The 13,401-nt window shown below is 55.6% G+C and overlaps 1 protein-coding gene across 2 annotated transcripts; it reads left to right on the plus strand.

The window, feature by feature from the left end:
* The first annotated feature begins 6,203 nt into the window (after positions 1–6,203).
* Positions 6,204–13,125, plus strand: LOC306665147 (gastricsin-like). Of its 2 annotated transcripts, XM_079146420.1 has the most exons (9): positions 6,204–6,280; positions 7,408–7,558; positions 7,893–8,010; positions 8,888–9,006; positions 9,360–9,559; positions 10,567–10,689; positions 11,228–11,375; positions 12,135–12,233; positions 12,867–13,125. In XM_079146420.1, exons 1-9 carry the CDS (start codon positions 6,216–6,218, stop codon positions 13,017–13,019), a joined length of 1,176 nt encoding a protein of 391 aa, XP_079002546.1. In that variant the 5' UTR covers positions 6,204–6,215; the 3' UTR covers positions 13,020–13,125. The 2 variants fall into 2 exon arrangements, with proteins under 2 accessions (XP_079002546.1, XP_079002547.1); XM_079146421.1 differs by lacking the exon at positions 6,204–6,280 and having other exon boundaries at positions 7,449–7,558; positions 7,874–8,010.
* The last annotated feature ends 276 nt before the right edge of the window (positions 13,126–13,401 follow it).

Below are 13,401 nucleotides of genomic sequence, written 5' to 3' on the forward strand. Positions count from 1 at the left end.
GAAGGAGAAAAGTTAACTTATCTGTGGGATTGTGCAGAGGGTTGCGTGAGCCATTAAATACAAAGCATTAAATACAAAGCCCACCCACAGGGATGGGATATTTTCCAGGAGGGCAGGAGCCCACTCTAAAACCTCAGGTCCAGTTCTTCCTTACAGTAGTAAACTCATAAGTGCAGAAGGAAGGATGGAAATACCAAATCACCATTAGGCAAATATCTTTGTAGGGACTGTTGTAGCCAAGCCATGAATGGATGTTAAATGCAGTGCAGGAGAACCAGGAGATTCGGGAGGTCTGCATAGTCCAATCATCTCCCCAAAAGATTCAAATTAATTACCGAGGCACAACAGCAAATTGACAGGCGAGAAACCTGCCAGATCTCACCTTAACCAAGTCACGGTGTGCAGTACACGAAGCCTGGACATCCTGGGATCCTGACATTGTCCACTGAGGGCAATCCCCTCGTCATGATACTCCCCCTAATGGCACCCTCAGCCTCATCATGTGAAAACAGGACCATCAGCCACAGCCAGGGGCATCTACCAAGGATCTGACTGGGACAACCTAAAGTCACAAGGTCACATCAGACAAAGAAAATCAGGACTGGCAGAGACGGAAGGAGAATGAAATGATCCCTGAGAACAATGTGGGAACCAGATTGGATCTTGGACCCGAAAATGGAAGTGCTGGCACAAATGGTGGCCTTTAAACCAGATCTGTAGCTGCCTCCATAGTGTTCTCTCAGGTAAAGTGTCCTGATTTCAAGAGGACACTGCTTATCACGTGAGTTCACATTACGGGGTGCTGGGTGAAAACTGCGAGGGAACACTCAACACTCTAGACGACATTCCAAACGTCTAGGGTTCTGTGAAAGTTCAACCTTACGTACCTTGAGCTTCAGAAAGACATATCTCAGGCCCAGTATGTTCCCAGTGGGTTTGGGGGAACTAATGGTGAGAATATAAAACACACACCAACACTCAAGCAAAAAGCAAAAGCCCACCAAATAGCTGAAACCTTCACTAAAAGTGCACATAGATTGGTGAGAAAGATTAAGGTCATCGAGTAATTGTCCCCAGAGCTGAGTGGACATGCTCAGGGTTAGAATGCACAGGGAAACTGAGATCCCTGGCCCAAACTCACACCACTGCCACAGAGCATCGGTCAGTAATCCTCAAGAAGTGCCCCTTCAGCCACTGCTTGAATGTCCCTGTCACGGGAAGCTCACCACTTCACTCCTTTGGCTGAGTGCAGGGTGTGTGCTGTTGATAGCGGTCAGAAACTGGAAACAACCCAGTGACATGGGCCAGGAAGACAGAGCGCCAGGTAACCTCTGTGAGTGATCATGGTGTGGCGTATCTTAATGCATGGAAATGTGTACATGCCATAGTCCCTGTGATAAGAGCAGAGCAAGTTGTGTTTGCACACTGATCTCGGTGAGGTTCAAATCGAAGCGTGCACAGTAAGTTCTGGAAGATAATGTAGGAAGGAGCAGGCAGCTCGACTTCAAAGTTTAATAGTTTAAATTTTTTCTTTCTTTATTTACTCATGGGGAGGTGCTGGGGGTGGAGCCATGGCCTCAGCATGCTATGCATGTGCTCTACCATGGAACTACAACCCAGGCATGACTTGGTAGTTTTTTAAAAAGTGAGAAAGGTACAAGTTTAAATGAAATTTAGCATCCAGAATTTTAAAAAATACCTTCCAAGAAATGATGTGGAGATTGTCACTTCGTGAAGGATTGAAGGACCTTCATGGAACACAAGTCTGGGAGAGAATCTAGGGCTTGATCTGAGCACTGAGGGACAGAGCAACACAATTGATGAGTGATGTCTGGCTTGGGTGATGGATGGGCAGTGAAAGTATGCATGCTATGCAGTTGTCATTCTTTCAGAGACTCCCAATTCTCTGTGTCACTTTATAGATACTCTAAAAGATGTCTTTGGGCAAACTAGGAATCATGAGAACAGAGAGGACTCTAGGAGGTACATGCTGCAGGATTTGGGGCAAGTCAACGGGATCCAAGCTGTTTTGAAGGAGACACCACAGGGGAAGACAATCAGAGTCTCCACTACATGGGTCAGTGTAGGGGTAGGTGGGCACTTTGGGAAGCCTGATCTGAGTTTTCTGGTGGGTGCACTTTGGAAGGGTCTTTCAGATGGAGCACAGAGCATGGAGGCAGGAAAATAAGAGCCTCCTTGGAAGAAAGGAGTGTGCATGGGGGAGAAGAACTTGGAAACATAGCAAGAAACCAGATGGGTTGTGCCGTGCATGGTCGAGTGACAAGCTTGGATTTCATGTAGTCAGACAGGGAGGACTATTTAGCTCAGTAAATTGTTCGTTTGTGTGTTTGGGCAGTGGGCATTGAATCCAGAGGGCTTTACCAGTGAGCCGCCTCTCTAGGGCTTTTTATGATTATTAATTCATTTGTATTTTGAGACAGGATCTCACTGGTTGCTTAAAACCTCATTAAATTGGTGAGTGTGTCCTGGAGATTGCAATCCTCCCACCTCAGCCTCCCGAGTTGCTGGGAGGGCAGGCTTGTGCCAGTGCACGCAGGAATTATGGCAAACGTTGAGGAGGGGGAGGCTGAGGGGAAATGAGACTTGGGCATGCAGAGAAATTGCCTCCTTCCTGTTGACCAGCAGCCTGCTGTCCTGAGATGCCCTGTGGGTCAAGGTCTCCCAGGAGAGCAGTTTGGGTCATTGGCAGGAAATGTGAGCCCTGGGACAATGGTGTGTGGGGTCAGGCCAAGCTTCAACAAGAGTAGTCCCCTGGGCTCCGTCAACTTTCCTCATCTCCTGAGCCCAGAGCTGGGCCTGTGGAGGGGGAAGGCTCAGTCTCTGCACTGGGGAGCACCTCATCATTGCAGAGGAGGCTGACGACCACAGCAAACATGGAGCCCGATGCCAGGCAGCTAGAGACCCAGCACCATGGCGGCGGTGGGCAGTGTCTAGGGCCAGAAGGCGAACTTGTGTGGGAGCCAACAGGTCAGGCCTCCCTGGGCTTGTGTGTTTCATAGGAGGTGACCACGGATGACTTGCAAGGTGTCTTCAGACTCTACAGATCCCTGACATGGGAAACAGTGAGTGTTCTGTATATGCAGGGTTGGAAGATGGTGGGACAGGACCGAAGGAGGGAGGAAGTGGGCCACCTGGGTTTCCCAGGAGACGGACTGAGCTGTGAAGGAGGAGCAGTGGGGTAGGCAGGCAGTGCAGACCCTCAGGGCCTGGCAGCTGAGCAGGGATGCCTGTCCTCATGTTGAAGGCCAGGGACACTTGGAATGGATGTGGAGTGACTGGGGATCGTGGAAGGCTAGCCTGACAATGGCCAGACTCCGGACTTCCCACCAGTGAAGGCAGGGTCCCTGGAAGCCATGCTGGGAGTCTAGCAGGCCTCACAGGATTAGGGTTTCCATGGATCTGGCTGTGACGGGTTGACATATTTGACTCCATGGAAATGTTATAGTCCAGGCTAAATGGGCAACGACTGAGCAGACTCCATTTTACCCCGAGACTCCATGTCCTGTAGCAAAGGCTTCTCCTGTGGGGACACCTGTCTCTGTACCCATCAACAGCTTCTTAGCCTAACTTGTGTGGCAACACAAAGTGGCAATTCTTATATAATAAAAAATTGTTCTCTTGTTGGGTCCTACTTTTCTTGGAGAATGTACCATGTCAGTAATGATTGTCTAGATGTTAGTAACCATTCTTTAACTTGTACCCAACTGAGGTCCTTTTGACCCACTTCCCCTTCTGCTTATGATTTTAGATCTCAGATGTTAGTGTGTGGTTTAAATCATAGCAACAGGCACTTGTGATTGATGGACTGACTGATGGTATAAAACCCCTGCAACCCACACTCGGGGCCGTTCTCCGAATGGCCCTTTTGGGCATTGTGTGAGACAGTCAGCCGGCTGGCTGATAAAGACTCAAAGTTGGACTTCGCAGTGGTGGTCGGTCTGTTCTTCAGTTGCGCCCCACAACATGGCAAGAATCCGAGGATCAATGGCCTCTGACCTCCTCTTCCAGAACTGACGATGCCCATCTCTGGAAACGTGCTCCCTACCCTGTCTTCTACTGCAGAGTCTCACAGGGCTGAGGGGACTGTAGGAGAAGGAGGCCTGAGTTGGGACCACCATCAAGCAGGGACCCCCCTCTCTGGGATGGGCTGAGCAGACCCCAGTCCGTTCTCTGTCTGCCCCGTCATGGGGCCAGGGGAGGATCCAGAGCTCTGGCTGGGCAGTGGGAGGTGGTGGCCGAGTGGAAAATCCCCTGCTGGCCAGATGTTTCTTTGGTTGGCAGGTGTGATCCTGACCTTCTGCCTGGGCCCATGGGCATGATAAATCTGTTTGGAGCCCTGAGTGCAGGGTACAAGGTGGCAGAGAAGGTGCTGGCATGGGGACTTTTTCCAGTCACCCCAATATGGAGAGTTTTCTGAGGCAGGTTAGCAGTCCCGGTTGAGGTCACCTCAGGCCTTGGGAAGCTTGTAGATGGGAAGTGGGGGAGGTGGTGGTGAGGGGGATGGGGAGTTGCGGGGATGGGTGCAGGACTGTGGATGATGGAGAGAGGGACAGGATACCCAGACCTAGGGGCCAGAGATGGGGCAGGCCAGAGCTCACCTGAAGGCCAGGGGCACAGAGGCCTTCAGGAGCCGAGGTCAGGGCAGAGTTGTAAGGGGTGGAGAGAGACGAAATGAAGAAGGGGACAAGGACAGGAGTGGCCCTGTGGTCTTGCCTGCTCCAGGCTCCACTGCACTCTGCTGCCAGAGTGGCGGCCACTGCCCAGGTGGCTTATCCTGCGAGTGTATCCTGGGCATGTGGAGATGTTCAGAGACGGGTTCGCTGAGGGTGAGGACGAACCACGCCTACCCCACCTAGGCTTACCCGGCGGGCTTACCCAGGCTTCAGAGATCGAGCTCTGAAGGCACGGATCCAATTTTATTTAGGGTTGTACAGGACATATATAGGCACATTATCCAAAATGTTAACACTCTCATTAAAGTATAACAGTCAGCCTATAGGTGAACTGTACGTCGAGGGTCCAGGTAGTGTGAACACATCAAGCATGCCCAAGCAATTCTGCCCAGTGACAGGTCTGAGACCAAGGACTGGGGGAATGGCAAGCTCCAGCACACAGCATGAGGCAAGGCAGTGCGGGCGAGCTCACATCACAGCTCTATGGGATGCACGTCAGAACGAGGCCTCGCCTCAGCTCAAACTCAGCCTCAACAGCTGCAAAGACCTTCTTCCGTGGCGAGTCTTTACCATGACCTCGGTTTCTCTGTCCAGAATGTTTGGCTGACTTAGACCATGGTGCCAGTGACTGCTGTCAGAGAAGCCTGAGGAATGTTCCCGACAGGCATGAATTGAGGTAGGACGAATATATCCCAAACACCCTGTGGACCTTGAAAGCCTCTGAAGCACCCCAAATCACAGTGACCCCAACCACAGGCCTCCAGCCCCAGCCCAGCACCAGGACTACCTGGATCCCACATGTCACAATCCCACGTGAGCTACTGACTCGGGAACCCCACACATCCCTGATCCCTCCGGTAAGAGATTGGGGTCGTGTGGACCAGGACCTGAGTCCCACCTCAGGGCGTCACTTCAGCCCACAGTTCTCAATGATGTCATCCCTCCAGGGGACGTTCAGCAAGCCCTGGAGACTTTCCTGATTGTTACAGCTCGGGGGCTGCTCCTGGCACCTAGTGGGCAGCACCAGGGATGCTGTGGACCTGCCTGCAGTGACGGGACAGTGCCCATGACAAAGAAGCATGGCTTCCCCCAGGTCAAGGCTGCTGCTGCTGCTGAGCAAGCTGCCAAGGGACCCTGTGCCCGTCTCTCTGTGTCCGCCTCGTTCTGGCCCTCACCCCCAAATGCCCACAGAGCCTGTGGTTCCTGGAGGAGGAGCAGGCTTTGCCACCGCGTCTTACGGGACTTTGTTCTCCCTTATCGCCCGGACCTCCTGGCCTCTGGTGTTGAGTTAAGAGGTCAACAAGTTGAGAAGTCCGCTGTGGCCATGGTCCAGGGGAAAGCACAGAAACAGTGCCGCACGGTGTCCCGGGACACCTGGCTTGGGGTCATGCTTGCCAGGGCAGGGAGGCAGGGACTCGGCCACATGCAGGGAGTATAAAGGAGGAGTGCTGAGTCTCCAGTGCAGTGTGACCGAGGAGGTCCGAGTGGCGCTCCCTCAGTGCCCAGCTGGCAGTCGGCATCATGAAGTGGATGGTGGTGGCCTTGGTCTGCCTCCAGGTCCTGGAGGCATCAGCTTCACCTGTCAAGTGAGTGTGGGCCTGGCTGTCGGTGCAGGTCACTCAGGGAAGCCTGGAGGCCTGCAGGAGCAGCCGAGTCAGGGGACAGCAGCTGTGTGCAAGCTGGAATCCCTGCTGGGACCAGGGAAGGCTGCCCTTGCTGGTGCTGGGCAGGGCTCGGCGGGGAGCAGAGGAGCCTGGCCTCAGGGGCTTCTAGGGAAGGGAGAGGCACCATCCTCCCCGACTGAGCAGAGGAGGTGGTCCTGAGACAGAGTAGGGGGACTGTGCCCTCGCAGGCCCCTGCAAGGAGCGTGTGGTTTCTTCCTTCAGACAGAACCATCCTCTCCATAGAAGGAGTAAGGCAACCCTCCTAGAAGTTTCCTGAAGACCCCAATTCACCAGCAGATGCCCAAATCACATTAGCACAAACACCAATACCTGTCAATCTCTAGAAGAGGAGGTGGTGAAAATCAGGGTGGAGCAGGTGGGCTGGCTCAGGGGACAGCAGGACCCCAGCCTGCCACTCTGCCTGCTGTGTCACGGGGAAGGGTGCAGTGGGCCTTTCCTGTATGCAGCTTTATATCCACTCAGGCAGTGAACTCTGCATGGAAAATACTAGGGGCGATTGCTGTTCCCTGGCTCCCTGGTGGGTCCTACGGGCAGTCCCAGGTGCCAGAGTGCACCCAGGAAGGGACTCTCTTTGGGGTGAGTTTTGCTGACCCTGAGATCTATTTCATTGTCCCATTTTCCTGGTTCTGAGGATGGCACCCAGGCCAGGCAAAAGGAAGGCAAGTCCCACTGAGTCATAACGCAGACCTGGACCTTAAACAATGACAAGAACAAATATAACCAGAAGTCCTGGGAAGTGTACTTCCCCAGTGTCCAAGTACCTCTCCCCTCCTGGGTAGAATTTGCAGGCTGGTTGAGAGCAGAGGCCCAGGGCAGGAGAAGGACCCTGAGATGGGGTGAGGGCAGGCACTGGGGGAAATCCCTTATTCCCCGAATCTTGGAGCAGGTGCTGAGTGAGGTATGGAAGAAAGAGAGAGGGGAAGACAGAAGAGGAAATAGAAGAGAGAGGGCGGGGAACAGCGGGGAGAGAAGAAAGGAGACTGGAAGGTGGGAGGAGGAGGCCCAGCCCTGACACTCAGCCTCCCTAGGGTACCCCTGAAGAAGCTGAAGACGATGCGTCAGACCATGAGGGAAAAGGGCTTGCTGGAGGAGTTCCTGAGGACCCACAAGCACGACCCGGCTCAGAAGTACCGCTTCAGCGACTTCAGCGTGCTCTATGAGCCCATGACCTACATGGATGTGAGTGCTGGTGCTGCCAGGTGTCCCTGTTCCTGCTGCCCAGGGGTGTCCCTGTGCACCTACCCTGAGGCCACTCCCTTCTGCCAGTGCTGGCAGCCTGGGGGTCCCCACTGTGAGTGGCCCACTGGGCAGAGCATGGGGAGGGTCCCCTGGGGACCTGGCAGCTGACCCACAGAGACCATGTGGCTGCCCTGGGCAGACAGGCCCTGAGGCCTGTGGATTTGGGGCCTGGATCGTGGTGCCACCCCAGGGCTGGGCTGTGCCTCCTGGTGTGCCAGGAGAAGCCTGGGGCCGGGATCCCTCTCTTGCTACCAGCCTGCCCATGGCTCCCCAGGCTGCCTACTTTGGTGAGATCAGCATCGGGACTCCACCCCAGAACTTCCTGGTCCTGTTTGACACCGGCTCCTCCAACCTGTGGGTGCCCTCCGTCTACTGCCAGAGCCTGGCCTGCAGTGAGTGCTGGGCTGGCCAGGGAGGGCCGTGGGCAGGCCGGGCACTGGCATCTGAGGGATGCAGGCAGGGAGGGCTGCTCACTCCTGCAGAGGACCAGGGACTTGTGCAGGGTCCAGGCCTCCACTAGCCAGAGGGAGGAGGCTGGCCCTGCCCTCGGGCGGACTCTGCCTTGCCCATGGTCAGGAGGCACCCCTTACTCTCTGCCCCACCTCACCCCTCCAGGTCACCCATCCTCCCTCTTGCTGGCTCAGGGACTGCTAGTCCCCTCCTGGAGACAACTTCCCCTGCAGGCCTCCCACTCCACTCTGCCATTCACTGAGTTCTCCCTGAGTGTCTCCCAGGGCCTGGACAGAGCTTTGCTGGATCTGGTCCCTGTCCCGGAGTCCTTTGGGAGACAGAGATCAGCATTTCCTAGCTGCCCTGGTTCTTGCCAAAGCCTTGTGGCAGATATCTCTGGTGCATGGGGACCCTCCTGGGGCTCACCCATGCCACTCCACTTCCAGTATGCCCAACTCCTGGGTGGATGGGGCTGGGTTCCTCTCAGGACCCCACACCCCCCTCACTGGATGAGCAGTTCTCACTGGGCTCTGTGCCAGGTTGTGCTGGGAAGAGACTGAGGTGCATATGGGGTGCCCTGCCTCATGCAGGTCATCATCCAGGCATCCAAGGTATCTGTAAAACCTGGGCTTTGGGGCCAATGGCTTCCAGGTAGTAGGAGCCAGGGGCCAAGGCTGTTAACCCCTGCCTTGGCAACCCAGGTGTGACCTGGAACCTCAGGGTGGATGACAAGGCAGAGGGACAGGCTGGGGTGCGGCTGAGGAGCCTGAGAGCCAGGCAGCCGTCATCTCAGCTGGGGCCTCCCCGCTCCTCCCGCAGCCACACACCCTCGCTTCAACCCCAGCCAGTCCTCCACCTTCTCCACCAACGGGCAGACCTTCTCCCTGCAGTACGGCAGTGGCAGCCTCACTGGCTTCTTTGGCTACGACACCCTGACTGTGAGTGCTCTGCCCGCCCCCACCCTGGATGAGGGCTGAGAGGGCAGGCACTTCGGTGTGACTCCCTCAGTCTCCTGGGCCCTCCTGGGCCAGGCCCGGGCAGCCTCCTGCACCAGACAATCGTGGTGCTCTGCAGTGGGAGCTGGACACCTGGATGCGGAGGTCTGGGCATGGTGGCGACAGCCAAGGAAGCTGCTCAGAAGAGAAGGCGGCTCAGGGAGACCTGTGGGAAGTGGGGAGAGTCCAGAGGAGGAAGGACAAGGACCACGGAGGGGTTTCCGGGACATGGGGCTGGAGGACATGGAGGCAGTCAGGGGTGTCACCTCCCCTCCACCTTGTCCTCCACCCCACAGGTGGAGAGCATCCAGGTCCCCAACCAGGAGTTCGGCCTGAGTGAGAAAGAGCCGGGGACGAATTTTGTCTATGCGCAGTTTGATGGCATCATGGGCCTGGCCTACCCTGCCCTGTCCATGGGGGGTGCCACCACAGCCTTGCAGGGCATGCTGCGGGTGGACGCCCTGTCCAGCCCCATCTTCAGCGTCTACCTCAGCAAGTGAGAGACAGCCTTGTGGGTCCCTACTTCCTGCCATGTCCCAAGACCTGGACACCTAAGGTCCAGTGCTGGGGGGCATGGAGGCTTCCCAGCAGTGGGCGGCTGGGCCTCACCTGTCCCAGAGCCTTTGACTCTCCTGCTCTCCTGCTCCTGCCCTGTCCACTTGGACGTCCCTTTGCTCTTCTTGGCCAGGATGGTCCCCACCTCTACATCCTGAACTTTCTTTTGTGTGTTGCTGCTCTGTTACCCCAGGTCTTGGGCCTGCCTCCTGCTCTGGGTCCTGAGAGCCCACTGCCTGGCCTGTGCTTCTCTCCATATGCTGACCTGCTGTCCCCTCTCCTCCGTGTGTCTCTAGGTAGCCTGGAATCTTCCTGTCTAGGCCCTCGTCTGGCACCTAACCAGTTTTCCTCCCTCCCAACTAGCAGGCCAGGTCATCAGTTTCCTGGACCTGACTTTTCTCTCTTCCTGTCCAGCATTCTTCCCCTGTACTGTCTAGAGCCATTTCCATCTTCTTGTTGTGGCTTGGTGTCCTCAACTAGTTGGCAGCAGTATGACCCTGTTACTCACACTTGGGACCTTTTTCAGGTTTACACTCTATGTGTAACCCCAGGAGTGCCCCCTTCTGCTACTGCTAAGAGGAGGCTCTGGAAGAATCCTGGCCTTCTTTGCCATCCCCTCCACCAAGCCCTGACCTTGTCCACTTCCAGCAGAAAAAGAACATGTTGGGTTTGGGTGGGGCTCCTGGTGACAGGGTCCCACATGTCATGAAATCATAAGTAGATGACTGCCCAGTGTGTGTGGTTTGCAGGCCACAAAGGTAAAGTTGCCCTTGAATAGTATGTTGTGGGGTGCATCATTCCGGATTCTGTGGGGACACAGTGTCCTGTCCTCAGGGAACTCCCCTCTGAATCCAGGGAAGGCCCTGTTTCCCTGTGAAGGTGACTGCTCAGCATGGACACCTTGTTCTTGGTCACTCCCTCACTTCCCCTTTCCTGTGTGTCCTGCAGCCAAGAGGGCTCCGAGGACGGTGGAGCGGTGATCTTCGGGGGCGTGGACGACAACCTGTACACAGGGGAGATCTCCTGGGCCCCTGTCACCCGGGAGCTCTACTGGCAGATCGGCATCGAGGAGTGAGTGTGGGGTGGGGGTCCCTGGGACTTTCTTGGAGTGGACTTCCTGGATCCACGGCTCACACATCCAGGCTCTGCTGGGGTCTGGGACAGAGGACGCCTGGGTCCTGCTCTTACCCAGAGTCACCGGTGGCCTTTGCAGAGGCATCCAAACTGGCTCTGGAGAGGGTAGGCGTGGGCACATCTGGAATTCCGCACAGTGGAGAAGCTCTTGTCCCTAACTCCCACAGGACCCCTCAGATTAGAAACTGAGGTGCATGGGACCAAACTCATGGACAAATTTTTCCACAGCCTTTATGAAATGTGGTGGCCCTGGTTTTCAGTGCTTCTGGAAACTTCCTTGAAGTTTTTAGGCATAGATTCCAGGGCCCCTTAGGTGTCCTAGTGTTGACTCAGAGACTGTGAGGCAGGGGACTAGCTGCACTGGTGTCTGTGGGGCCCTCATCTGCATTGGGTGTGCCCGCTCCTCAGTGCTGGGAAGATCTCCCCTGGCCACCCTGACCTGGCTGGTTCAGGCTGCCTTCTTCTTGCCATTCAGGTTCTATGTTGGGGAGGAGGCTTCTGGCTGGTGCTCCCAGGGCTGCCAGGCCATGGTGGACACAGGAACCTCTCTGCTTGTTGTGCCCAAGAAGCACCTGAGTGCCCTTCTACAGACCATTGGGGCCCAGGAGGATGAGTATGGACAGGTAGGTGTGACACGGATGTCCCCTATCCAGGAGAGTACAGTATAGAGCCATTTGTAGTTTTCCCTGGGACACAGAACTAGCATGGGCTCCATGCTTCTGTTGCCCAAGGTACTGAAAGTGGGGACCCCGACACCAGGGCTCCTGGACAGCACAGGGCTGGAGGCCGGTTAATGCAGAGCCATGTCTCAGGTGCTGAGGGATGTGGGAGGTTACTGCCAGGCAAGAACTCCTTCTGTGCTGCAGTCCACTCAGCAAATCAGATGAAACACTGGCTGGGTTTTCAGGTTAAAGTAATGTGACTGCAATGTGGTGCCAAGAAGTGAGTAACAAGGGACAACCCTTCAGGACACAACTCTCTCTACTCCATCAGCCTTGCTCCCTGGCTCCCATGTGTCCTGTTGAAGGATAGGGTCACCCAATGAGCCCTCCCCATAAGTGAGGAATCCAGGTCCACTTTTCCTGTGTACATGGCTGCAGGTGTTTAAAGGAATCCACAGGAAAAAGGCAGTGTCCCATCTCTCAGAAGGGCCAGGCAGGCAGGAGGAGTGTCCTTGATGTGGAACATTCGCAGGTCTCCCCACATGTCACCCACTCTAACTGCACATGTGGGACCCAGGAGGCGTCTACACAGCACCTGTCCTGAGCTGTGCCCTCTGGTCCAGAAGCAGGCCCGGGGCTCACGTGGGCCTGGGTGCTCAGCAGCTCACAGCAGGTGCTCTTGGGAGGGAAATGAGGACCTGGGTCTGTTGTGCTCTGCAGTTTTTCGTGAACTGTGCTGACGTCCAGAACCTGCCCACCTTCACCTTCGTCATCAACGGTGTGCAGTTCCCTCTGAAGCCCTCCTCCTACATCCTCAACGTAAGTCCTGCTACCTGGGGCTGAGTGCCTGGGGGAGGACCAGGTGCAGAGAAGCGCTCCCCTGGCCCTGTGCCATTCCTCGAGCCACTTCGGATGATCCCCACTAGAAGAGCGTCCCCCATGATCACTGGGTATCTTAATTAGCGGCAAGGGGCTGTGTCTAGGGCTAGCCACTGTGTAGCCGGGGCCTAGGGGCCGAGGCTATCCCTCACGATGTCGCAGCCTTTGATGAGGGAGATTCTCATTGTGTTTGAGGAATGAAACCTTGGAGGTTCAGAGAGGTTAAACAGCTGATCCCGGGATGACAGATGATGAGGGGGAAGGGAAGGCTGAATCCAAGTTGACCAGCCTCCGAGTCTTGGTGATCACGTTGACCCGCTGCACTTCAGGTGCAGGGGGCCTGTGGGAAGAAGAGTTTCCCGCCATCGGGACAGGCCCATGCAGCCTGAGTTGAGCAATTTGAGAAACCTTCCCAGCAGCCCACCTTGGATAATCAACTAATTTAGGAGCCCTCAGGGGCATTCTTTCCCTGCTTATCTCCGTAAGTGTGCCCGTGACCCAGGGCTCAGGGCCGAGCAGTGCCCTGGCCAACTGTGGCCAAATGAATGAGCGCTGCCTTTGTGTGTTGAGCAGGAGGATGGCTACTGCTCCGTGGGACTGGAATCCATTGACCTGTCCTTGGAGGGTGGCCAGCCCTTTTGGATTCTTGGGGACGTCTTCCTCAGGTCCTACTATTCCATCTTTGACATGGCCAACAACAGGGTGGGCTTCGCCACTGCTGCCTAGTCTGCCCCCTGACCCCTGCACTCCCATCCTCCCTTGGGCCCACATTGTAGGGGCCCTGTGTCCTTCCTCTCTGCATTCTGCCTTCTTTTGTGGGCCTTCTCTAATAATAAACAGTTTCCCATATCAGGAGCCATTGTATCTGGAGTTTTATTGTGGCCTAAATGGACCCTGGACTCAGGGATAGGGGAGTGTGGGAATCAGGGCAAGTCTCACTGTGATGAATATGTGAGGCCACGAGTTTTCCTGGGGTCACTGAGAGTCCAGGAGATATTGGCCTAAGGTCAGGCTTGGCATTCACCCTGTTCCCCTCGGTGGTTGGAGTGTCTTCACAGCTTCCCCTTGTGCGGTAACAGTGGTAAAGGGTCCCTACTCTAACAACCTG

Source organism: Sciurus vulgaris, assembly GCF_902686455.1.
Source record: "Sciurus vulgaris genome assembly, chromosome: 7".
In the NCBI taxonomy this organism is placed as follows: domain Eukaryota; kingdom Metazoa; phylum Chordata; class Mammalia; order Rodentia; family Sciuridae; genus Sciurus; species Sciurus vulgaris.

Bases quoted from the DNA above. Each gene is read 5' to 3' on its own strand.
- LOC306665147 (XM_079146420.1), top strand. From the start codon at position 6,216: ATGAAGTGGATGGTGGTGGCCTTGGTCTGCCTCCAGGTCCTGGAGGCA. The intron at 7,559-7,892 runs GTGAGTGCTGGT...ATGGCTCCCCAG, and splicing joins AGCCCATGACCTACATGGAT to GCTGCCTACTTTGGTGAGAT. The intron at 8,011-8,887 runs GTGAGTGCTGGG...CTCCTCCCGCAG, and splicing joins CTGCCAGAGCCTGGCCTGCA to CCACACACCCTCGCTTCAAC.